This window comes from Silurus meridionalis, chromosome 20 (genome assembly GCF_014805685.1).
Source record: "Silurus meridionalis isolate SWU-2019-XX chromosome 20, ASM1480568v1, whole genome shotgun sequence".
NCBI classification, from domain to species: domain Eukaryota; kingdom Metazoa; phylum Chordata; class Actinopteri; order Siluriformes; family Siluridae; genus Silurus; species Silurus meridionalis.
Window position 1 is genome coordinate 16,119,341 of NC_060903.1, and position 26,365 is coordinate 16,145,705.

General features: G+C 37.6%; 1 protein-coding gene across 1 annotated transcript; it reads left to right on the forward strand.

The window, feature by feature from the left end:
* LOC124403203 (death-associated protein kinase 2-like) lies at window positions 1–25,619 on the forward strand. Its single transcript, XM_046876854.1, has 12 exons — window positions 1–163; window positions 10,161–10,286; window positions 10,419–10,640; window positions 12,392–12,530; window positions 14,023–14,152; window positions 17,986–18,034; window positions 18,139–18,165; window positions 20,216–20,368; window positions 20,456–20,501; window positions 22,134–22,223; window positions 22,904–22,987; window positions 23,330–25,619. Exons 2-12 carry the CDS (start codon window positions 10,225–10,227, stop codon window positions 23,408–23,410), a joined length of 1,083 nt encoding a protein of 360 aa, XP_046732810.1. The 5' UTR covers window positions 1–163; window positions 10,161–10,224; the 3' UTR covers window positions 23,411–25,619.
* Window positions 25,620–26,365: the final 746 nt, after the last annotated feature.

Sequence of the window (26,365 nt, forward strand, 5' to 3'; positions counted from 1 at the left end):
TGGATGCGGCGTGTGCGTTCTGACAGCAATGCGAACGCGCAAACACGCACGCGCACGCGCGCGCGCGCACACGCTCGCGCGCACATACTCAGGAACGCACGCACTGGAAAGGAGAGGAAAGTGGACGCTTTGCTGTTCGTCAGGTTTTCTGTTAGAATCGCGGGTAAGACCTTGTTTTTTTATGCATGTCGCTTTTTCCTCTGTGACTTTTAGTTTTCTCCCAACGTTACATTGTTTTTTTTCTTAACAGTGCCAATTCTAATGATTTGAGATGTTTAAGGTGCAACAGGAAAACATCATAAGGAGCCTAAAGTGTCACAAGAAACCTTGGTGAACTAGAAAGAAAGAGAAAGAAAGAAAGAAAGAAAGAAAGAAAGAAAGAAAGAAAGAAAGAAAAATCCTTGTGTAACCTTTAATGATGCCTTTTAAGGTTTCTGTCTGTGTGTTCTTCATGGGTGTTAAAGTTGGAACCCTTAGTGAACCCATAGGCTGGATGGATGGATGGATGGATGGATGGATGGATAGATAGATAGATAGATAGATAGATAGATAGATAGATAGATAGATAGATAGATAGATGGAGAGATAGATAGATAGATAGATAGATAGATGATAGATAGATAGATAGATAGATAGATAGATAGATAGATAGATAGATGATAGATAGATAGATAGATGGAGATAGATAGATAGATAGATAGATAGATAGATAGATAGATAGATAGATAGATAGATAGATAACATGCAAGAGCTCTTCCATCGTATGGGCTCACCAGTGGTTTCAACCTTATGAGCTTTCCATCTAGCACTTAAAAAAATGGCTTCTTCTTTATTAAACCCATAAATGTTCTATATTGCAACAATCTGTTTTTTATTAGAAACTAAAAGATCCTTGAGTATCTAAAGAACCCTGTGAGAACCAATGAAAAACTCCAAAACAGACATCTATTGCTCTTTACAGGTTCTCCATTTGTTATCTGTCTGTCTGTCTGTCTGTTTATCATGGGGTGGAACCCATGGTGAACCTGTAGGATGGATTGATGGATAGATAGACAGACAGACAGGCAGACAGACAGACAGCTAGACAGACAGGCAGGCAGACTGGCAGGCAGGCAGACAGACAGACAGACAGACAGGCAGGCAGACAGACAGACAGACAGACAGGCAGACAGGCAGGCAGACAGACAGACAGGCAGACAGACAGGCAGACAGACAGACAGCTAGACAGACAGGCAGGCAGGCAGACAGACAGACAGGCAGACATACAGACAGACAGACAGACAGACAGACAGACAGACCCTGCATTTTTTAAAAGGGGACTTCTGCTCGTCATTTCTTTCGTATTTATCTATCTGTCTGTTAGAGGTGGTCAGGTGTTGAACTGGGGTTTGGGTGGTAGAAGATTGGAACAGTGCCATTTTGAATATATGTGATTATATGGAATAAATAACGGTGGGCTCATAAACCCAGATTGTGATTTTAGTCCTGACTTTAATGACTACAGACATGTAACCTTGAAACCTATGAAAACCATGAATTGATTGTATTTTATATATTTATATATTTCTCCCTATGAGTATAATTTATAAGCTATAATTAAGCTTTAATTTAGTTGCTACTTAAAGAACTTGTGTGTGTGTATGTGTGTGTGAAAGTTGCATCACAGGAAGACATTGCTATATATGCCACATACGTTGTGACACTTTAACCATCAAGCATCAGAAATACTTCGGTTATCGTGGCATATGAATTTCTTATCTACAGTCGGTCATATTTATTTATTAAGCTGACCATGAAATCTCCACAGACTTGACTCAAGTAGTCGTACATTTTATCCACCGAATACGGAGGTAAAAGTTTTATACATAGACCTTTTTTTAACAAACAACAAAGACGTCCGTCTCAAACCAGGCGTGGATTTTACCGATGGTAAATTAGTTCTTGTTTCACTTAGGAACCAAGAAAAGTAAGTTAACATTTGGTAAGAAAGACGAACAATGTCTAAGTATAATCGTAGCACTAATGATGAAACCAGCTGAATGCTGTTTTCCGATACAAACAGCTTCTAATAAATACTAAGTGTACACAGGATTATCTCATTCTCAATGCTGCATCTCTTAACGTTCACGTGAATCTGTTTTTTCTTCTAAAAGTTTGATGTATTTTGACAACAAGTACAGCAACAAATTACACTACATGGACACCAGTCCTGGGACACCTGACTTTTCCAGCTATAGGAAACCATTCCAGTTGGTTCTTCTCCAAACCACAAAGTTGGAGGCACCTAATTGTTTAGGATCCCTTTAAATGTGGTAGCATTAAAACCTTCCTTTCGCTTGAAGTAGGAGAACCAAATCTCTCCTTGATTAGAAGATCTTGATTGGCTCTGACCTCAACCCTATTGAACACCTTTGGAATGATTTGGAACGCTGACCTCATCCCACCCTGACTTGTGGTTAATGCGCACAAATTTCCACATGCACACTCTAAAATCTAGTGGAACATCTTCCCAGAAGAGTGAAGCTTATTATAACAGCAAAAAGGGACTCGATGTGGAACGGTGATGTTCACATACAATATCTTCTGGTCAGGTGTGGTCCATACTGTGTACAAATAGTTGAATATGTGTTACTGTGATGGGCAGTGTGAGGAGAAATAACCCCCCGTTTTTATGAGTCAACTTCACGAAGTACTGTACGTTCAGTTCTAGCTGGTCTCCAGCAAACAGCTGGATCGCTGTCATGCTCGCCAGATGCTGCTTCTGTCTTTAATCTTATTTTGAATCAACTCCTCGCTTTACTCTCTTTTGGTTTGCTTTTGGAATGTTCTGTACACATGTCAAAGCTTGTCTCGGAAAAATTAAGCTGTCTCTTTAATTGCCTGAGTGGAAAATGTTCACCTCGAATGACTTGCATAAACGAATCTTAAACACGTGCGAGCTTCAGTGACGTCGGAGATTGGTTTTGTAATAAAACATGCGGAGCGTTTTATCAGTGCGTTGGTCCATTTTATCAGAATGTCAAACCGTTTTTAACTCAACCCACAACGCGTTTCCTCTATCCAATGATAACACAGCATTGGGATTCAGCTTCGGAGACTAATGCAGCGGCACTTTATTCTCTCTAGTATATCCCTGTAGCTCTGTTCTTTTCTCATCTGTCCAATGCGCTCAAACTAATTAGCTTCCAACTTTTATGCTAATACCATCATCATCAGCTCGCTCATCACCTCGTCGTTCGCAAGGCAGCCGAACCAAATCTCTGTAATTATTACTATGCATATAACCGCATTGAATTGTGGGACATTGAGTTATCTAAGATTTTTGAATTTTTTTCTGTTGGTTTTTTTATTATTTGGATATGGATTTTTTTTATTTTATTTAATTAAGGGCGAGGGGATTTGTTTTTTATGCATTAACAGGGAACTGTTTATTTTTAATACTTTTCATACTTTTTCTATTTTTTAATACGTTTTTTTTATAAAAAAAAAACTTTTTTTTTTTTTTACATATTTTCTTGAAAACTATTTTTATGCTTTTTCTTTCACATTTTTTGCATTTTTATTTTATTCTTTGAGCCTTTTTTTTACTATTTCTTTGTTTGCACCTTTTCATACTAATAATTTCGTCTTTGTTTTGTAATTTTAGTAAAAAAAAAAAAAAAATAAATAAATAAATTTTATTTCTTTGGAATTTTTAGAACAGGCCTAGAAAAAAAATCAAGATTTTTTTTCCTCTTACTTTTCTTTGAATTCTGGAAAATATCGTCCTTTTTTTTATTCCGTTCACTCACTATTTCAGCGTTCCACTCGTTAAGTGAATGTCGGCAAAATTGAATTTCCAAAAAAGATGTGAACGGTATAACAATTTTTTTAAAGCAACTTACATTTTTAAGGTGTGTCTTTTTTGTTGCGTCTGCTGCTGGTTGGGATTTTTTTATTGTTATCATTTTTTTTTCATGTTGGCATCATTACATTTCATGACCCAGGTGGAATGGTTGGACAGTTATCGTGGTAGGAAAATTGAATACGGCCACACGACTCGCTCTCGGCTTGTCGCCTCAGTCTCCATCGTTGATGATGGTCCTTGACATTTGTGTTGTTGATTCAGTGTGACACGAATAGCTCTTTGTGTCCTGCGGTATTAATATACAGCCTGTACAGGTCTATAAATGCGGATCTGTCCTTTCAATTCAAACGAATTTTCGTTCAGACAGTTTTTTTTTTTTTTTGGAGAATTGATGCTGGACATACTTCACGTCAGATTGAGGGTCAGGGGTTGGAAAAAGGCCACGGTTGATATTTTACAGAGTTGCATTCTTTGCTAGTGAGATATGTCGCTTGCTGAAGATGTGCTCTGTGCACTCGTGGTTTGTTTGGGAGAAGTTTGGAGAAAATCTTTGGGCATTACGTTCTGGTTTTCATGAAGTTTTCTATATAATTTATAAATGTATATTATTTGAGTTTGTTCCAGATTTTTTTTCTTTTGCGAATATTAGAAAATTAGCATTTTTACTCTGTACTGTTCCTGTCAGATTAGTATTTAGGTTGTGAATCACCAAAATAAGGTGATGGATGAATATGACAAAACTGGAACTACTTTTTCTGGTTTCAATTTTGAAAAATGGGGAAACGTCCCTGAACTTCATATGAACTTTAGAACTTTTCATGAGAATTTTCCTTTAAAATTAGAGACCCAAACCTGCTCCAGAATGACCGAGCTCCTGTACATAACACCAGCATCATTGGGAAGCATCGGAACGCTGACTCAGGCCTTTTTATCTCAAACAATCTAGTGGAACATCTTTCCAGACGAGTGAAGGGGGCAAATGTGGACTTAATTATTTTGATAGGTCCTGTTGTGGGCTATATTTTAGGCATAGTTCCACCCTTATCATGTTGTTGTGGTCATTTAGAGAGGCTGAGGTGAATCAATAATTAACGCCTTTTTTTCATTCTTTTTTTCATTATTTCATTTTCATATTTTCATACATACTTTTTCATAATGTTCTTTTGATATTTCTTTATTAAGACTGTGGATGTGGGCGAAAAGACATTCTTCTAAGGATCTCCCAAAACAGACATAAACCACCAACACTATTATAAGTACAGACCGGTTTTTTTTATACCCATTACAGCTTTGTGAAACTGCAGGATCGATATAGCACCATGTGACACCGTGTCTAAAACTGGCTAAGCAAACAAGCGTTGTATTACAAATCGTATATTTATCTTTGATTTTAGACCTCTATTGTGCTTTAACACTACACGCTTTTCCTTTCATCTGATTATCTTGAATTTTAAAACCCTCTCAGGCCGTCTTTAGATCTATGGAAAGGTCTGGCTTGGTTAGCAGACTCCTGGCTTTTCAGGATTAGCAAATAGTTTTGAATGCGAGGTCAGAGTTTTTGATTTGACAGCACAAATCGCTTCATGACATTGACAATTGACATTGTTAAACAAAATGCATTTTACAGTTCAACTTCGATTCTTAAGTTCCCCAAAAACATTTGTTGGCTACAAACTAGCATTATGTCACAAAGCATGTAGTTATCCACGAGATAACACTACGCAGTTTTCCTGTTATGTGTAGGACTTGAATTTTGTACAAATTGTACAAATATTGCCCTTCAACCCTAGCGAAAGATCTATACTTATGCCTATTCTGGATTTTTAGTATTAGCTAATATTTTAGAAAGCCAAGCAGCTCATGACAACGGTCATACGAAACACTTTTTTTGTCTAAAACTTGCTTGAAAACGTTTGATTTAGAATCTAGAAATGATCCGCCAACAAACTAGCATTTACTAGCTAGCATTGTGTCACGAATCGTATCTTTGTCTCACATAGTACTTACGTTTTCGTACATTTTACAGTCCTAGGGAGCGTTTGTCTCTGACGTTCCACCTAACAAACGTCGATATTAATCCTCCAGATGTGCGTGATACACAGGTGCAACTGAACCACGGGATTTGTATTCGGCTCACAAGCATAATGTCAAGCAAAATCAGCTTTTGAGCTCATCTTATTGTTGATTGGTTGCTTTTCTGGGTTAGACCTGGTTTATAGAAGTGGACACAGACCAGGAGATCGCATATATGGGTGTGTAGTGAGTTTGTGTGCGGTCGTGTGCGCTCTATATGCTGTAGTAGCTGCGGTTTGAGGGTGTTTGCTGATAAACGGGGTCTGGTCCTGCTCTCCTCTTAGCCTGTGTAAATATTTATTGTGACAGATCCTGCCTTGTCTCTCACAAAACCCGGTGGGGAAGCCAGAAAAAACAGCATCGATAGCCTCTTTTGTTCAGTCATTCAACACACACAAACATCTGTTCCACGAGTGGGTGTGTGATGGATGTGCATTCTTACAATGATAAGATACTGTGGTCGTTTATTTATTTCTTCAGGGTGTTCCAGATTGTAAGGAAATCTGAAGTAAAAAGATTTTCTGGATAAAAGTATGGTCATGGTGCTCCCCACACAAACTCTAGAAAACACCTCGCACCAGGATGTACCACTGTGTGTCTATATATGCGCTAATGCTAGAACTTTATTGTTTGGGAAATATATTCTGAACCAATTCGAAGTAGGAATGTGCCTCTCCATAACTGAGGAGGAAGCGAAAAACATTGAATTGAAACCAGATGTTCTTTTCCTGTTGTGTCTCCAGGAAGTTACAGCTCTACCTCTGCCATGTCAATCTGTATTCTATGTGACTCTCAGGACACGCCTCGGTCTCCGTAGTGTTGTGATGCGTCATATTTGAGAGATATTCGAGAAAACGTGCAACAGTTTAGCGAGGAGAAATCGATCTACATATCAAATATTGGTCACCAATTATTGGTCATTTTCTTATGAAAGGAAAGCGAATCTACGAATAATCAATAAATCGTGTTTTATTAATGCAAATACGTTGCAGCGGAAAACAATTCCTGACACAAAACAAGTTCATGCCATTAACATTACCATCCCTAATCCGATAAAATAATATACAATAATAAACATATAATATAATATAGGAATTACAAATTTACCGCAAAAAACGAAAAGATTAATAGAATTAGTAGTTACTTTAGAACATTTAGAGCAGTCGCAATCTTTGTTTAACATCAGCAAATTAAAGTAATCACAAAACATTTAGAATCTAGGCTGTTTTGATATTTAACAGATGTTGATTTGAATATTCTAGATTTGCATAATATAACAATCCCAAGTGAAGTATACCACAAGTGACTCTGTAATTCATTCAGCATAAAACATAATGAGGATTGCTGTAATGAATCAACTAGAAAAAAAAAAAATCAAGTGGTTCACAGCGTCCTGATATTTACAGTGTTTTTTATTTCAAAGAACATACATTTTTATCCATTTGTAGTTACCTGTACATTCAGTGTTGTGTGAAAAGTTAGTTTCTGTTTTTATGCAGCGTTGATTGTTGTACAGAAGTTTCCCAGAGTGAGGGGTCTCAGGAAAGAGGTTGTAGAAGAGAAGCTCCAGAGACAGAGTAAAGTAAAGTTACCAAGATGAAAGTCCAAAAAAGATGTTACAGAGGACAAAGCTCCAGAGTAGAAGTTCCAAAGAAGAAGCATCAGAGAAAAGGCCTAGAAAAGCAGTTTGAGAGGTGAAAGTCCAGGAAAGAAGTTACAGAGGAAAAAGTACCAGAATAGAACTACCAGAGAAAAGGTACCAGAGAAGAAGGTCGAGAAACAGTATTCCAGAAAAAAGTAACAAAAATTAAAGTCCAGGAAAGAAGTTACAGAGAAAAACATACCGAGACAATATTCCAGAGACAATATTCCAGAGTCAAAGTTTCTGCTAGTCAGCACTTTTGTACATCGCTCTGAACATAAGTTTCAAAAACAATATTCCAGAAATAAAGTAACAGATAAAATTTCAGCGAAGAAATTCCAGATGTATAAATGCTAGAGAAAACGTTCCATTAATAAAGCACCAGAAAAAAAGATTTCCAGAGACAGTATTTCAGAGGTAAAGTAACAGAGATGGAAGTCTAGAAAAGAAGGTCCAGAGAATCAGTTCCAGAGACAATTATTCTACATATTCCTATACTACTATAATATATTACTACTGATCTACCAGAAAAGCTAATGAATTTGTATAATACCAATAATAAAACCCTGTGGTGTGTCTTGTGGCTTTAACTACTTCTGAATGCAGCTTCTGACCAATCACCAACTCTGATTTCAAGATTTGGGAAATCCCCTTTACACTGAGCAATGCTCAACTTTATGATTATTGCACTTTATAAAACAGACAATATAAAACACGGCTTAAACATCTGCTACCAGGAGGTTTACAAAATGCACTCCCGCTGCTTTCTTTCAGCCAAAAAACTAACGCTGAGTTTCTTTCAGTATTGTGTGCAGATATTTTTTCTTTCTTGGCTAAGAATAAGGCCTTGTTGTTAACTCCGTCCAATTTGGTATTTGCCAAGGTATAGATAAAAAGTATTTTAAGACTTTACTCTAACCTGGCTGCGTTTTTTTGTTAGCAGCATGAGCAATCTGGAAACATTCCATTCCAAGCCTGATGAAGAAAAGGAGTTAGCATTTTCAGAGTTCACAATAAAGGCTTCCTTCCTTCCTTCTCTTCTAATTTGGTGGGTTCGAAAAGAAGAACTGAGCATATCTAGTATTTTGGGTGGCATAAAAAAGAAGCTCACTTCAAAAACCTCAAAAACTTGCTGAACTGGCATACTTTGAATGTTAACAGCAAATAGATATTCTGCGTATTGTAGCAATGGATCAAAAACTTTTACTCTGTAGGAGAAATTTCTCAGCAATGTCATTTTTTTTTCAAGATATTTTTTACTATGGTATTATAATTTTCTCCCAACTACTGCCTTGTCTTAGTGTCCTGTGTTACCCTCCTGCATTTACCTCCTTCCTTTCCCTCCTGAGTTGCTGCCCTAAGTTACTGTCCTCACGTACCATACTGAGTTACCTTCCTGAGTTGCTGTCCTGAGTTGCTGTTCTGCTTAACCCCATGCTGCATTACTTTTCCTGTCTTACCATCCTGATTTACCCTCCTGAGTTACTGTTCTGAGTTACCATCCTTAGTTACTGTTCTGAGGTACTGTCCTGAGTTACTGTTCTGCGTTACCTTACTGAGTTTCCATCCTGAGTTACTGTCCTAAATTACTTTCCTGCACTACCTTCCTGAGTTACTGTCCTGAGTTACCTTCCTGAGTTACCTTACTGAGTTACTGTCCTAAATTACCTTACTTAGTTACTGTCCTGATTTACCTTCCTGAGTTACCACCCTGAGTTGCTGTTCTGAGTTGCCTTCCTGAGTGGCTGTTCTAAATTGCCTTCCTGAGTTGCCTTCCTGAGTTGCCGTTCTGAGGTGCCTCCCTGAGCTACCGCCCTGAGCTACCGCCCTGAGCTACCGCCCTGAGTTCCCGTTCTGAGTTGCAGCTCTGAGCTACCGCCCTGAGCTACCGCCCTGAGTTCCCGTTCTGAGTTCCCGTTCTGAATTACCTTCCTGAGTTCCCGTTCTGAGTTACCTTCCTGAGTTGCTGTCCTGAGTTACCTTCCTGCGTTACCTTCTTGGTTTATTGTCCTGAGTTACCTTCCAGCTCAGTGGTTTAGGCACTTGGTTACTGATTGGAATGTTGGGGGTTCAAACCCTGGTATCACTCTCTGGGGCCCACTTTTGGACCCTCAAGCTAGACCTATCTTGCTTTACAGTTTCGCATTGATACCTTGTGTTACCCTCCTGCATTTTCCTTGTGCTTTACCTTAGTTACCTAAGTTACCCTTCTAAGTTACCCTACTCTGTTACTGTGCTTTATTGCTGTATTGTGTCAATGCCCTGTGTATTACTAATATTTCTGTCCTCTAATACCAGTTTGCATTACTGCTCTGTATTTACGTCCTGTCTACCATCCTACATTACCATCCTTCGATGCCACCCCCGTGCCCTTTTGCATTACCGTCCTATGTTACCATATAGCATTTCTGTCCCGTGTTATTATTGTAGCTCGTTATTCAATGGATACAAAGTAAAGAGCTCCATCAAATTTGACAGGTTATCAGGTGATTGTTTGCATGAAATTAGTCACTTTTTGATCACCTTTGGAGGATCTGTTCTGTGTAATTTATCTGATCGATATTTTCAAAATTTTGTGTGTTTGTGTCCGTTGTGTAGTGATAAAAGATGCGAGATTAGCGTGTTTTTCTGAGAAGAGTGGACAGAAGGTCACCCGAGCGCCATGGCTCAGTTCAAGCTGCAGAACGTGGAGGACTTCTATGAGATCGGAGAAATACTGGGCAGGTGCGTGCCTAAAAAATTAGTTGAACCCTTGACGGAGTAAATGCAGAAAGCGGCAGCTCCATCGTGAAATTCAAGTGAATAAGGTATTTGACGTTTGCAAGAAGTTGACGCATTATGGAAATTTGTTGGCAGCGGACATTTCGGGCAGGTGCGTGAGCTAAAAGAGCGGGCCGGCGGTACCGTCTGGGCGGGGAAGTTCGTGAAGCTCCGCCGGAGCGTGAGCAGCCGTCTGGGCGTGGAGAGGAAGAACGTGGAGCGCGAGGTGGAAATCCTGCAGAGCCTGCAGCACGTCAATATCATCGCCCTGCACGACGTCTTCGAGAGCCGAGCCGAGATCGTGCTGGTGGTGGAGCTGTGAGTTGCACGCTTTTTACTTATTTATGTAAACACCGTCGCTGTGAAACATTATCGCTGTTTTTTTAGACAAAACATTTACGCTTTCAGCCGCTGAAAGTTAGCAAGAAAGTTTAAACGTCTCGTTGGCCTGTCTAGCTTTTGAAGGGGCGGTAAGAGAACCTGAGCGGGATTAATTAGATTAAACGGATTAAATTCTGCGAACGTCACAGTGATGCTTATATTTTTGGGGTCTGCTTTGTCTTGTGGGCAGCTTGTGTTTCGATCGGACTAATATAGCAGATTAGCATCGGGGGAAAATACAGGAGGATCAGATAGCCTGGGGAAAAATTCAGCCTCTGCTGTGGTTGCTAAGGAACACGTATAAGAACACACACACAACACACTTGCATGGATGGGAGCTGTGCCGGCTCGGATTTTCCACCCGAGAACCTTTCGCTGTTTCTTTCTGTACACTGTATATCATCTTGATGCAAAAGTTTTAGCGCCCTCCTCCTATACGAGTACACCTGGACACTGTTTGGTGTTTGTTTGGAACCGGTTTCCATGTCTTTATTTATTCAAAGCCGTCACCTGCATTCAGAATCGAAACCATCTGCGGTGTCCCTGAGGATCTACAGATTTCTCAGCCTTGAATATGTCTCACAGGGGACCTCCACAAAGCTTCAGAAGACTCGGACGGCCAAAATAAAAGAACTGTTTAGTTTTGACGTTTTTAAATTCCCAGAGTTACAGTAAAGATTAAAGAAAAGACAAATGGCTCTGGGGGGTTTTTCGAATCTTTCAGGGATTTCTGAGTTTTTATAAACAGATGAATGTTTATGAAGGTTTATACGTCCAGTGTATTTTTTAAAGAGTTCTTATTTTGTATGGAGGAGAGCGATGGTACAAGGTGGCAAACATTTTGTGGACGACTGACTATAGGATGGGCTTTTTGAACACCCTATTCCACATTTGCTGTTATAATAACCTCCACACTTCTGGGAACATAGATTTCCACTAGATTTCGGAGTGTACCTGTGGAGATTTGTATGAAATGGCTTTAGCTTCAAGGGCGTTAGTAAAGTGGCGACAACTTCCTTAAATGTTCAATGAATCTAATTCACGCTGTGCGATTTCCAAAAGTGCTTTGTCAGACTGTACTACGATCCCCATGTGCGATTGCAACGGCCATTAATCGGTTGAACCAGCGAGCAAAGACTACAGATTTTATCCTCGGATTATAGGAATCATTTAAGTTTGATCAAATTGTGGCCAAAGTTGCACAGTTTGCTCCTGGTTTTATAGCCTCCCTTTCAACGATTGAATTATTTTGTTAAAAAAAAATTCTAACATAGTATATCTAACAGTGATTTCCCAGTGCAAGCTGTTGCTATAGAAACGATGGCATTCGCAAATAAATATAAACCTGTAGTTTGCGATACTTTCAGTGTAGATGTAATAGAAAACAGTTTCTTTTTACTTATTTGTGTCCATAACAGTAAATTTCCTCCTTCCGTGAAGTCAGACTAGCCAGACCCTGCAGGACAGGATGTATTGTGACATATACATAAGGGAAAACGGGGGGGATACGGAAGTCTGTAGAGCCGCTCTGGACTTCCTGGTGTTTGGAGCTGTGTAAACTGTGCCAGAGATCCTTCATAAGAAGTCCGAAGAAAAGAAATGGTCATTGTGCTTAAGTGTTTTCATAATACAAATGAATAATAATAATCAGAATAATAATAATAATAATAGGTCTGTCTTTGGTTCAGTATCCGTGGCGGCGAGCTTTTCGACTTCATCGCTGCGAAGGAGAACGTGACGGAGAACGAGGCCATCGACTTCCTCAAGCAGATTCTGAAAGGTGTCGGCTTCATGCACAGCAAACAAATCGCCCACTTCGATCTGAAGGTGAGGAAGAAAACAAACTTCTTCTGGCTCAGACATCGTCTCACATTTCTGCGCAAGTGTGGTGTGGTGCTATTTCAGTCGCCAACATCTCTGGGGGTTTTTATCATGAGAGGAAACTCTGGAAACCTTGTGTCATGAAGCGGTACTTTTCAGCCCACTGTATCTTTAAGTTTGACCACCAATTGGGGGAATCCAGGGGCCTTTTCTCAACTTCTGGATCGAAAGTTACCACTCAAGTGGCTCAAGTGTCAAACGATTCCAGTTGCAGTGGAATGCTAATCCGAGTGTAATAGCGTATTAGAAGTGTATTAGTACATTGAGTTGAACAAATATGACATTTTTGAACACTTTTGTTATTTATATTAATATGTGTATCACTAATAAAGAATAACCCTCATAAGAAGTCAGTATTTATGTCTTTAGAGGTGAATTTATTGTATGATATTATTTCTAATTAGACAAGTAGAATAGATGTTATAAGGAAGAAAAGCAGCTGGTTTGATTGGATATCAGCTGGCCACTCCTACATTTTTTTTTAATACAATTAATTTTCAATTCCGATTTATTTATATAGCATATTCAAACAAAAACAAAAGCTTTACAGAAGTCAGGATATTACTATTATTTAATTAGCATTGAATTATTTTTTATTTATTCTCTTTTTTTTCTCTTTCTATTTTTCTTTTTTCCACATTGAGACTCTAACAAAATCACCAGGATAGGAAATTACAGATGTTCTCAAATGTGAAAGAAAATGTAATTTAATTGCATTTGAAAATGATTCACATTCACACGTCAGAAATTATAAAAAAAATATATATATATTTAAAGGTTTCTAACACACGGTGGTTCAGGGAAATTTTGGAACTAGGAGTCGGCGAGCCCCGGGGCGTCGGCAATCTTTTGGAACCAGTGCGAGATCGTTTAGAACCCCTCAACCACTATTAGTCATAATGGAACAGTGGAGTGGTCAGCATCGAGCAGTCGGGACGTCACAATCGTGTCCCGTCTGCTCATGCGATTACAACATGGGCGCATAATGTCAAAGATACGCCTTGATATTCTCTGGTATGCGGGCCGTTTGAACACCTCCTGGGGATTTTTTTTTTTTTTAAGGCTGAACCTGTTTCTTCAAAATGAGCAGACGGGACACGACGTCCTAACTGGTAATGACGCCGGGATTTTCTAAAAGCAAATTTGAAAGCGAACGCTCGTTGCGCGCCTCTTCACTTCTTTAAATTAAAGGCAAAGGGGTTCGAAATTGAGCTCAAACCGGTTCCTAACATTTGCCGACATCCCAGGGGTCTCCAAAACTCCAAGTTCTAAAATTCCCAGTTTCACTGCACCATCATGTATTAGTGTAGTCTATTTCTCGACCTTTGCTCTAAACCGAATGCTATTTGGAGAATGTATGGAAATGTGCACAGAGGGTTACATAACACGTCTTTTGTTTTGTTTTGTTTTTTGTTTTTTTATTATGATGATTATCCAGCCTGAGAACATCATGCTGTCAGATAAGAACGCAGAGCATCCCGAGATCAAGATCATCGATTTCGGCCTCGCACATCGCTTCAATGCCGGAGAGGAGTACAAGAGTCTGTGTGGCACTCCTCAGTACATAGGTGAGCGAGAGTGTGTGTGTCTCCCAGTGACAGGAAAACCCCAGATGTTTGTTTCCTGACCCCAGTGACAGGAAAACCCCAGATGTTTGTTTTCTGACCCCAGTCACAGGAAAACCCCAGACCCCCCTGGTTCCTGCTGACAAAAAGGTTTTCAAAGTGAAGTGTATGAAAGTGAAAGGATTATAGGGTCTAGGTTTTGGGTGGGTCAGAAATCAGAAGTCCAGCGGAAATGCAGCTTGCAAGGAAAAGCAGGAGATGAAAAATGAAATAAATGGTAATAATTATGATGATACATTTTACATTATGATAATACTACTAATAATAATGTGCTGAAAAACCACCTCACTTCCTGTCACTCGGCTTCACTGTGAGGCTCTTTGACCCACTAACAGCTGGAACCAAATTTCTTGTGTCTACACACTCGGCCAATAAACCTGATTCTGGTTCTGATTCTGATTCTGATTCTGGACAAACCCTTTGGAATAATCAAAATCCATTTGCTAGCAATTGCGAGTTCCCCAACTCCTTCAATTATTTGCCGAATTTGTTGTAGATTGGACAAAGTTTATAGGAGGGGTATTTGTTTGTTTGGGGTTTTTTTTTTTTTTTTAGTTTTATTTATTTATTGGATGAAACCTTGATCAGGTTCTCTCGAATTCTGGCTTTGAATTTTTTTTCTCTACACATTCATAATATTCATAGTTAATAATAATTAAAATGATAATAATATTAATACTAAAATAATCAATATCAAACAACATAACAATAAACAACATGAGATGTAAATACAACACAAGAACTTAAGGAAATTGCAAAAAAAAACAAAGCAAGAATATTTGAATAAAAAACCCTTAATAGAGTTTGTAATAAATCAAATTTTTTAAAAGATTTAAAAATAAATAAACTTATATATATGTATATAATGTATAAAATGTTAATATATTAACATTTTTTATACAATAAATGTATATAATATGATTACATAATATAAAGACAAAAGTTTGTGGACACCTGAGCAAGATTGGTGTCTTTTTTTTTTATTTTCTTATTTCCCATTTGCTCTTACAGTATCCTCCAATCTTCTGGGAAGATGTTCCACTAGATTTTGGCAGGTGCTTGTGGAAATTCGTGCTCATTCAAGGGTGTTAGTAAAGTCAGGTAGTGATGTACGGTCGGTGAGGAGGCCATGGGGTGCAGTCATTGCTTCAGTTTACGTCAAAGATGTTCAATAGGGCTGATGTTAGAGCTCTGTAGCAGGAGATCCTCCACTCAAACCCACCATATCTTTATATCTTCTTTTTATAATATTTTGTACTTCCTCATATTGCACATCTACTCTGTCTCACACTTACACTAAACACATCTTAGTCATGCTGGACACGATGTAACTTCCTGTATTTCATGGGTGTGTGTGTGTGTGTGTGTGTGTGGACGGTGTGTGTGTTCTCAATTCACTGGCTCACTGAAACTTGTTCAAAGGTAGTGGTTCCGGACAGGAAGTGCAGAACAAGAGCACAATTGAGGTAGTAGTGAGGTGTTGAGTGTAGCGAGAGTTGTGTACTGTTACGCTGTCGTATGGCAACTCTACACACAACCAGCACGGCTTCTCGGTTTTTTTTTTCCCCCTTTCCCGTAGAGTATCGGCTCCTCAAATTTTTCGCACACTGTAGCTAGGGAACTGTTTAGCTGAGGAAAAAAGATCACAGAATTCCTCAGTACAGTTTCATCTGAGAAAATATTCAAAACATCAGGATCAGGGGTCAAAAGTGTCCATTAATCGTCTGGCTGGTTTATTGAAGCTACAGACCTTTTTATTTTTGGACTTTAGTAAGAGAACAGGAGCGAAGATGTCAAAAAACTGCCTCAACCCTACAGTCAAACATGGAGGCTGATTGTTTGGGGTTGTTTTGGACCAGGGAAGGTTGGAGACATATTCCAGAAAGGAATCCTGTACCAACATGGCAACCATTCCAATGCAATTCCGTGTGGACTTATTAGGAGTTATTTAGAGAGCAATCAGTCGTCTGAAGTGTTATCTTTCATGGACTGTCCTGCCCAGTCATCCATCCATCCATCCATCCATCCATCCATCCATCCATCCAACCATCCATCCATCCATCCATCTATCTATCTATCTATCTATCTATCTATCTATCTATCTATCTATCTATCTATCTATCTATCTATCTATCTATCTATCTATTCTCTTTTCTGATGGAGAAAGGAGTAGAATTTGGATGGATGGATGGATGGATGGATGGATGGATGGATGGATGGAGAGATGCTTGTATATGTAACAAAGCTAAAAAAAACGGCCAAAGAAAATCCAGTTAGCGTGCTTGTGTAAGCGTTTCTAGCTAACAGTAGACAAGTGTGCAGTTTATCTATTCATCAAGACGGACTTTTCAGTAGGTTTGAAAACTACACGAGAGGTTTTCTGAAGTTTGTATTTGAGGCACATCGCTTGTTTGTGTAGTCAGTAGGGGACATGAGATTGGTTTATAGAATGTGTGGAATTGCACATACGCAGGATAAACAGCGTTTTGTGACGCAGCTTTAAAAGCAAGTGTTTTTCAGCTTTATAGTTCTATTTTATCTGCGCTCTCGAAAGCACTGATTTTCCTGCTCGGGCCGTGACACTCTGTGACTTGATGAGCAGAGACTCACAACTGACTCATGGCTCGTGCGAAAAGTTGCACTCCAACACAAAGTCGAGCGCCAACAGCCAATGGACACGTACATTGTGTGCTTCCGCTCGTAATCAGATGGCAAGACGGACCACCGGAAAAATGGTGGAAGAAATGTTGTGTGATATTCTATTGAACTGCAAGTCAATATATAGGTGAGGTGAGGAGGCCTGGGGTGCAGTCAGCATTCACATTTCAATTCATCTCAAAGGTCTTCAATAGGGTTGATATCAGAGCTCTGAAACAGATCTTCTACTCCAACCTATGTAAAGTAAATCTTCATGGGCTTTGTGCACAGGAGAACTGCCATGCAGGTTTGGGTCTCCAGCTTCCATAATCAAAAACGACTTGCGCAATTGTGTGCTATAGATTTTGTGGTAACACTTTGAGGAAGAACCACATGTGGGTGGAAATGTGAGGCGTCCCAATACTTTTGTCAATATAATGTATAACTGAATATGTTATGTTAATGATGTAGTATAAATACATACCGTCAAACAGCGGACACTTAGATAAAGATAAAAAAAAATGACAAAAACATAAAGAAAGAGTTTTTCATGGTGTTTTATTTTTGAGAAATGAATAAAAACGTAATCAGTGAATGTTTTCGTTTATGCTAATTTATTCGAAATAATGAAAAAAGACATCATAATGAAGAATTTTGATCCAAGTCTAGTTTATTAAATGAAAACAAAACAAAAAAATAAAATAAAATTCAATAAATGCTCATAAATTAATAATTTTCTTATTATGCTTATTATTTTATTTTATTGATTTATTATTATTATTATTATTTTATTATTATTAATTAATTAAATTTTTTTTTTTTTTTGAGTCCTTCCCCTGATACACCGTGGCGGCACAATGTTCAGAATTTGTGCCTCTTGTAAGAAATGATTTGACGTGACAGACGCGGCTTCGACGAGGAAGTTGTGACGACGTCTCGCCTCGGCGATGACAGCTCCGCAATTTCCCCCGAACTGAAATCAATAATTAAATCATACAATCGAACGTTTTCGTCTTCGCCGCCTCGTTTCATCGCAATATTCTTCCGCTTTAAGTCTTGTTGTTGTTGTTGTCTTTGTGCCTTTCTCTAAACTCTCTTTCTTTTTTTCAACTCACTTTCTTTTGCTTTCGTTATCACAGCTCCTGAGGTGATAAACTATGAGCCACTGAGCGTAGCCACTGACATGTGGTAAGCAACACACAGTTATATGCAGACACACAGTGTTTCCTGTTGTAAAGGCGTTTTTTTTGTGTGTGTCGGTTCTCATCGTGTTTCTTTTTCTTTTTTTACAGGAGTATTGGTGTTATTACATACATCCTGTAAGTACAGTCTTGGACGTTATTGTTTTATTTATGGCCCAAAATAATGAAAATTAATTTATTTGCTTTTCAGTAAGATGTTTTAATCCATCTGTTAATTCAGCATTTATTGCATTTTTATAACGGTGTAATAATCTCTGGGGTGGGGGGTTTAACGCCATCTTTTTTTTTTATTCACATCCACACTCACTGACTAAATTTGTGCTTAATTTCAGAGCCTGTCAAAAGTTTGGGAACAACTAGTCTTTTAGTTTTTAATTAAATCTTTTATTTTTTTACGATTTTTTTGATCTAGATCATGTTACGGTATAAAGATTTACTCCAATCAAACAAATATTTAAACGTTCAAAATTTTTCATTGTAAAAACCTCCTTAGCATGAAGAACAGCTTCACACACTTTATATCCAGACAGTGTAAAACTTGCCAAATGTGTTCTTCACTAGCTGGAGATTTCTTTCTTCTGATCCAGTTCATCTCCAGAGCAGTTCAATAGGATTCAGGTGAAGTGACTGGGCAGGTGATTCCCATGAACACTCCAGACAACTCTTTTGCTCTCTAAATAACGCTCACGGAGCTTCGGTCCAGACGGAATTGCATGGTGTTGGAGTTATGGGATGGTTGCCATGTTGGTACAGGATTCCTTTTATTTTCCAGAATAAGTCTCCAACCTTCCCTGCTCTATTAACAACCCCAAACTATTAAGCTTCAACTTCCATGTTTGACTGGTTTTGATCTTCTGTAATAGTCAGAAATGTCAGAAACTTTCTTCCAGTCATTCACTCCAATTCTTGAGATTCTTTTACCTAATTTGTTGCGTATAAACGAAAGGAAGACGCCTACGTCTCAAAAAACCACGTAAGACCGGTCTCCAGTTTTTTTGACAGGCTCTGTAATTATATACTTACTTTCATACTTACTTACTTTATTGTATGCACACTTACTCGCTCACTAAATGCACCTCAGCACTCGGTGACCCCGTGCCATGACACTGTAGCAGTGGTGTAGAGTAACGAAGTACAGTAAATGTTTGTTTTTTCAACAAACAGGAACTACGTTTTAGCCAATCAGATTCGAGTATTTAGACTGACCCAATTCTTTTTTATGTCACAAACATAATTAATACAGAGGACAGCTTGTAGTGAAATGTTCACCTGATCAGAAAATTCTGCATGAAATAAAAAGAACTATAAAAATAAGAGATCATTGGGTAAAGCAGAAGTTAAACGAAAGTAAAATACAATAAAAAAAATGCAATTGATGGTCAGTTCTGTAGATGTGATTGGGTTTGTACAGGAGGTTGGTGTGTAGGTCCAGTGGACATTCATGAAGTAATTCGTTACTGTACTTAAGTAGCTTTTTGCGTATCTGTATTTCAATTTGGGGAGATTTTTACTTTAACTTCACTGCATTTCAAAGTCAAATCTCTTCCTTTTTTACTGAAGTACATTTTGTAAAATCAGTCGTTCCTTTTTTTTTTTTTATGAGGATAAAAACCTTAAGTGGTCAAACACACAGCAACCAATCAGGGTCGAGCGCACGTTTCGTTTTAAACTTGTTTTGATTGGCGCTTGGTGTATCTACTGATCACCAACATGCAGTTCGGCGTCAGTTCAACAGAACATTTTGAGAGGAATAAACGAAGGAAGAAACGAAGGAAGAAACTCCAGACTCGAACTCGACACAACACACGTGACCTCATTTGAGTGTTTTTTTTTAAAGTAATTGAAAAGAAAGTTTTGGGCTCATGATCATTGTAATAGATATTAATCTCATTAATACTCATTAATAGAATTCTATTAATAGATCAGTGTGCTGAGAGTCACAGTCTTTTCACATCAAGTTGATTAAGCAAAGAGTGACGAAAGGAACGTTATAGTTATAATAAATCATAGTACTTTGTATCCTATTATACATTTGAAGCTTCGTGAAGTAGCGTAAATATGGAGTGCGGCCAATTTCTCTCCGTCGCAACTGGAAGTTCAATTGAAATGCAGCTTTAACACTCAAGACCCGAAACGACGAAGTGACCCTTTGACCTTTTACGTTCAGGTTAAGCGGGATATCGCCTTTCCAAGGCGAAACAGACGAGGAGACACTAAGGAGCATTGTGGATATGAAGTACGACTTTGACGAGCATTACTTCAGCCAAACGAGCGACATAGCCAAAGATTTTATCGAGAAGCTGCTCGTCAAAGATCAGAGGTCAGTTCAAGGTCATATTGAAAACGTTTTGTTTGTTTTTTCCAAGAGAGCTGGAGTCAGATTGCTGCTGTGTTTGTTTGTACGCAGTGAGAGAATGACAGCTGAGGAATGTTTACTGCACCCCTGGATAAAGGTATGATATGACTCATCTATATCCAAGTATGTGTAATCGTATTTCCCAACAGGATGTACGAAGATTTTTCTGTAAAACATATCCATCAGTGATAACGTTTCTCTGTCATACCTCAACGCTGATTCTGGCCTGATGCATCAAATGAGTGAGTCAGAGAAGTTTGGGCTTCAGGATATTATACGCTCGTGTTGCACGGTAATAAGTTTCAGTTACATTGCGTAAGATCTTGAGCAAAATTTCCAATTTTCTGCTTTCCAGAATAAAGATAATAAAAATAATAATAGTAATAAATTCTGTCACTGGTTGTTATAATACTAAATGTATGCATTCTTACTTAAAAAATAAATTAAAATTAAATAAATAATAATAAATAAATAATCGTGATAAAAAGAATGATAAACAAAAATATATTAGCAATAGTGGTGGTGAAAGTAATAACAATAATATTGATATTTATAATAAAATAATAGTAACAGTAATAATAATAGTTATAATAATAATAGTTATAATAATAATCAGTAATAATAGTAACAGTAATAATAATATTTATAAGAATAATAACAGTAATAATAATAGTTATTATAATAATAGAAATAATAATAACAGAAATAATAATAGTTATAATAACAGTTATAATAATAATAATAATAGTTATAATAATAGTAATAATAACAGTAATAATAATAATAGTTATAATAATAGTAATAATAACAGTAATAATAACAGTTATAATAATAATAAAAGTTATAATAATAATAATCAGTAATAATAGTAACAGTAATAATATTTATAAGAATAATAACAGTAATAATAATAGTTATAATAAAAATAATAATAATAATAACAGTAATAATAATAGTTATAATAACAGTAATAATAACAGTTATAATAATAATAATAATAGTTAAAATAATAGTAATAATAACCGTAATAATAATAGTTATAATAATAATAATAATAATAATAATAATAATAACAGTAATGATAATAGTTATAATAATAATAATAACAGTAATAATAATAATAGTTATAATAATAATAATAATAATAATAATAATAACAGTAATAATAACAGTTATTATAATAATAATAATAATAATAGTAATAATAATAGTAATAATAATAGTAATAGTGGTGGAACGGAAGATTATAATAGTTTAGTTTTATTGCATAAAAAGCACCACTTATAACATTAATTACAGTGCTGGTGTGTTCTTGAATCTGATTGGCCAAAAGGTTTCTGTAGGTTTCTTTATAATTTATAATTAATATTTCTTTATTAAAGGCTTTTCAAATCCAGATGCTGAATATATAAACACATGAACAGTGGACGCAGTGGTCACAACTTTTGCGCATCTTTTCTCTTAGATGTTTATTGAGAGTTTGTTTGAAAGGAGTCTCGAGTGTCAGTGCTGAGAGAGAGAGAGAGAGAGAGAGAGAGAGATGTGACCATGTTTTATTAACTCCTACACTAATGTCAGGATGGTGAAAAAGACCAAAAAACCATAACTGTTCATACATTCATTTAAATGCTTCCTGTTTCTGAAGGTGATTTTTTTTCCCTCTTTCCTCATTCTCTCTCTCTCTCTCTCTCTCTCTCTCTCTCTCTCTCACTCTCTCCATCTTTTTCAGCCATTGACACGTAAGCAGGCAGCTAACAGGAGTCGCTCATCCATCAACATGAAGAATTTCAAGAAATTCAATGCCAGGAGAAAGTGGAAGGTGTGTATGAGTGTATGTGTGTGTGTGTGTGTGTGTGTGTGTGTGTGTGTGTGTGTGTGTTTACACTATATGTTCAAAAGTATAGGGACATTTCCAGCCATATGTGGTTCTTCCCCAAATTGTTAGCACAAACCTGGAGGCACACAATTGTATCCTGTTTTCGGATGCAGGAGCATGACATTTTCTCTTCAGTTGAACTAGAAGACCCAAACCTGTTCCAGCTCCATTACGAGATGCTTTACATAGGTTGGAGTGGAAGATCTCCTTCTATAGATCTCCAATTCTACTGAACACCTTTGGGATGAATTAGAATCGACCTGACTTACTAACACCCGTGTGTCTGAATGAGCACAACTCTCCACAAGAACATCCAAAAATCTAGTGGAACATCTTCCCAGAAGAGTGGACATTATTATAACTGCAAATGAGGCCTAAATGTGGAACAGAATGTTCAAGAGAGAAACACGTACCAGTCTTGTGCCCTGGTGTCCATATATGTGTGCGTGTTTGTGTATAAACTTGCATCACACTGCCATCTATCGATCAACTTGTATATTGCATGCGGATATAGGAGAGAAGCACCATCTGTTCACACAATTCATATCGATTTCATCTCATACTCTTTTTTTTTTAAACAATCCTTGAGACTTGACTCACACCTCGCCTTCTTTCGTAATCAGATGTCCTATAACATGGTGTGGGCGTGTAACCGACTGTGTCGTCTGCAGCTGCTCTGCAAGAAAACCGTAGAGGACGAAGAGCTGGTAAGGAATTATGTTAAAAAAAAAAGCACAGTACATACATTCTAGTATCTTGCAGTATATGTACTTTGTAGCACGTATATTGGAGAGGTGAATAAATATAGTTTTATAGCTAGATATTAAAATATATGCTGTACATCTAATAGAAAAAGAAAGAAAATAATATAAATGAATATAAAAAATATATATATATCATTATTTTTCTAATAACATTAATTAATTTATTTATTTTTTCATTTATGGCGATTTTTATTCATTTATTTAATTCATTTCCCCTAACAGATAATTAATGATGATAATGATGTATCCTACTCTATAACCTTGTGTTCGCTCTTCGTCCTCCAGAGAAGTTGTGAGAGTGACCAGGAGGACACAGAGACAAAGCCGGCTTCGCTCATCCGCCGCAGACTGAGCAGCAGCTCCTGAACCTCACCTCCATCCTCTTTCTCTACCTTCATTCTCAGAGGAAACGTGTCATGGGGTCACGCAGTAAACACCCCCAAACCCTCTTCCCCCACCCCGGGGTTCCCGTGCGCTCTTATTTATTTCGGAGTTCACTCGATGCTTAATTGGACTGTGTGTCGAATATCATTACATCATTTCTGTTTCTATTGTTTTGTTTAATTGAAGTCTTTTTGTGTGCACATCAATGTGTGAACGTTTTCAACACAAACACTGTGTAGGGATTAATCCAGTGTCATACGTTGATCACTTTATGAAGTCTGTTTTGAAGTGTCTTTGGTTTACATGAACATTTTTACATTGTGTTTTCATTCTAGAAGATAAGCTGTAAAAGGCCGCGGCTGTGGGCGGAGGGAAGTCGGGCGAACCGGCAGATAACGCATAACGAGTCCCGCCTGGTACAGACAGTTTACTTAGTCTTGTCTTTTTGAGCTTTCGGGGTTGGCTGTAAAAAGAAAAAGAGAGAGAACTTCTCCAGACTCCGGGTTTCGGCACCGCTGTCTAACCCCGGCGTCTGAGTAAATGGGTGAGGGTTCGTGGAGACAGCAATTGCTCAAAACTCTAAAAAGTTGTTTATTGAGTGCGCTATTGGGGGCTACGTCTACACCAATCAGGATACATTTCAAAACAGGGGTTTCCTCGAAAAAACGCTCCGCGTCCACACTTTCGTTGTCAGTCGTTTACCAAAAGTTGCTCATCCACACTGAAACGTCTGAAAACGCTCATGTGTATCACGCACAAGCAAAACGTGAGACGCTTCGACCACCGTCCCGCATTTTAAAACGTTGCGGGAAGCCTCTGTTTTCACAGTTCACACTGCGACGTCAAATTTCAAATGTATCCACTTTGGAGAGTGTTTTCAAAAATTTGCGTTTTTGTTGTACGGTGTAGAGGGGAAGCCAAAACAAAAAGGTATTAGTGTGGACACAGCATTAAAGGTGTTCCACTCTCTCTCTCTTTCAACCCTGAAAGGACGGGGCAAAGTAGACTCTCTGAAAAAAACACAATGCGAGAACGATTATGCGTTAGTTGTGTGTTCGCCCTCCGTCCCCCAGGAACACAGCTGATGCTCGGCCATGCTGCCATAAAGACAGATTGTTGGAGAGCCGTGGTTTCGTGTGATTTTCAACAAAATCTTTGCAGGGGAAGTGATAGACAAGTCGTTAAGGTTTAGAACTGCTCAGAAGCCCTAGTATCGCCAAGCTGCCACTTTTGGGGCCCTTGAGCAAGGCCCTTGGCACTACATGCTTCAGGGGCGCTGTATCATGGCTCAACCTGTGCCTCGACCCCATCATCCTGACAAGCTGGGATATGCGAAGAACGACAAGTAAAATCCTCTGTCTTGCTTTTCAGATGAATGAGATGAAAAAATAAAAAAGTCTCGCTGTGAGGCCCGTTGAGTTTTTGTGAAAATACAGAATAAAGGAACTATTCATCGCATCTGAAAAGCAAGAAGGACAAAATAAGCACTTTCTCCCTGCCTTGTATTCCAGAGCGTCCATTATTAGATTATTAGATTATATTTGAGCCAAGTTTACAGCTGCGTATCAAGTAAGAAAGTTTTCAGTTTTTTGTTTTGTTTTTTTTTTGTTTTTTTTTAAAGCATCCATGCAGCAACACTTATATACAGTATTTACATTGCAGAGTCCTGAATGTGTGACAAAATTTACGAAAAAAAAAAACCTTTTATGTTCAATGAATTAAGATTGTAAATGCTCACATGTTTTAAACAAAAAAGGACTTCTGAAGAATTCTTGGAGATTAAAGCAGATTAAAGTCTCCACTGACACACGAGCTCCTCAACACAAAGGAAACGTTTTGCCGGTCAGGTCTCTCTGCTCTTCAGTTTTCACTTTTTTTTTTCAAAGACCATTATCCGGTAACACGAAGAGACAAGGCCGGTTTGTTTGCAAACAATCTTTCTATAAATATCGAAACTGAAAACCGATTGTTGTTGCATGAAAGGAGGAAAAACCGCCCCGAGCTCAGAGACGGAACTTCCAATACACACTGCAATTGCTGTAAAGCTAAGTTTTATAAATCATAATCATTATAATAGTTTTTTTTTATGTAGTATAATGTACGTTTATTCATTTCATTTTCGTGTGGGATGAAATGGGAATGTCGTGAAGTGGGCAGAGATTTTTAAACGAATAAATGGAATTTGAAGAAATGTGACTCTTTTTTGGTGTTCGGAACATGTGACGCTTTTCACTTGATAATGGTGCAACAGGTGTCATAGTTGAAGCTTTACATTAACTAGGGTTCCTTTATATATATATATATATATATATATATATATATATATATATATATATATATATATAATTTTTTTTTTTTTTTTTATTCGATACTCACAAAATGCTGTGCCAAAAAATAAATCCATTATATAATAATATGGAAAAGGTCATGATTTACAGAACCCCTGAAAATGAGTCTCACGTAATTAGTAACTAAATCAGAACGTTAATACAATTAACATTTGTAATAAATGGGAAAATTTATTTACATCTTACAGCCGAACAAGTTTTTGCAAATAAAACTTATTTTCTGCCTGAAATGTTCATTGTAAAAGCAACTCATGTTAATTAATCAATTAATCAGTTCAGTGCTCATTTCTCATAGCAGTTTATTGAGCTGCTTTGATTAGCGTTTATGATTTTCTACAGAGGTCTTAAGGGGTCTTGCATCATAATATTGTGATCATAACTTAATTTCTAACCATAACAAACATTTTCTCGTGATCGTGATTTCATTTTCTCACGATCGTGACATAACGAAAGTAGTTTTCTGTTATGTCTTGTCTTTTGTTATTTCGAGAAAATGAAGTCGCAAACACGAGAAAACAAGAAAGATAAATGATCACGCATGGTCTCCTAGGACCTGTAATTTTTTAGTATGAAGTACTGTTTTATTCGA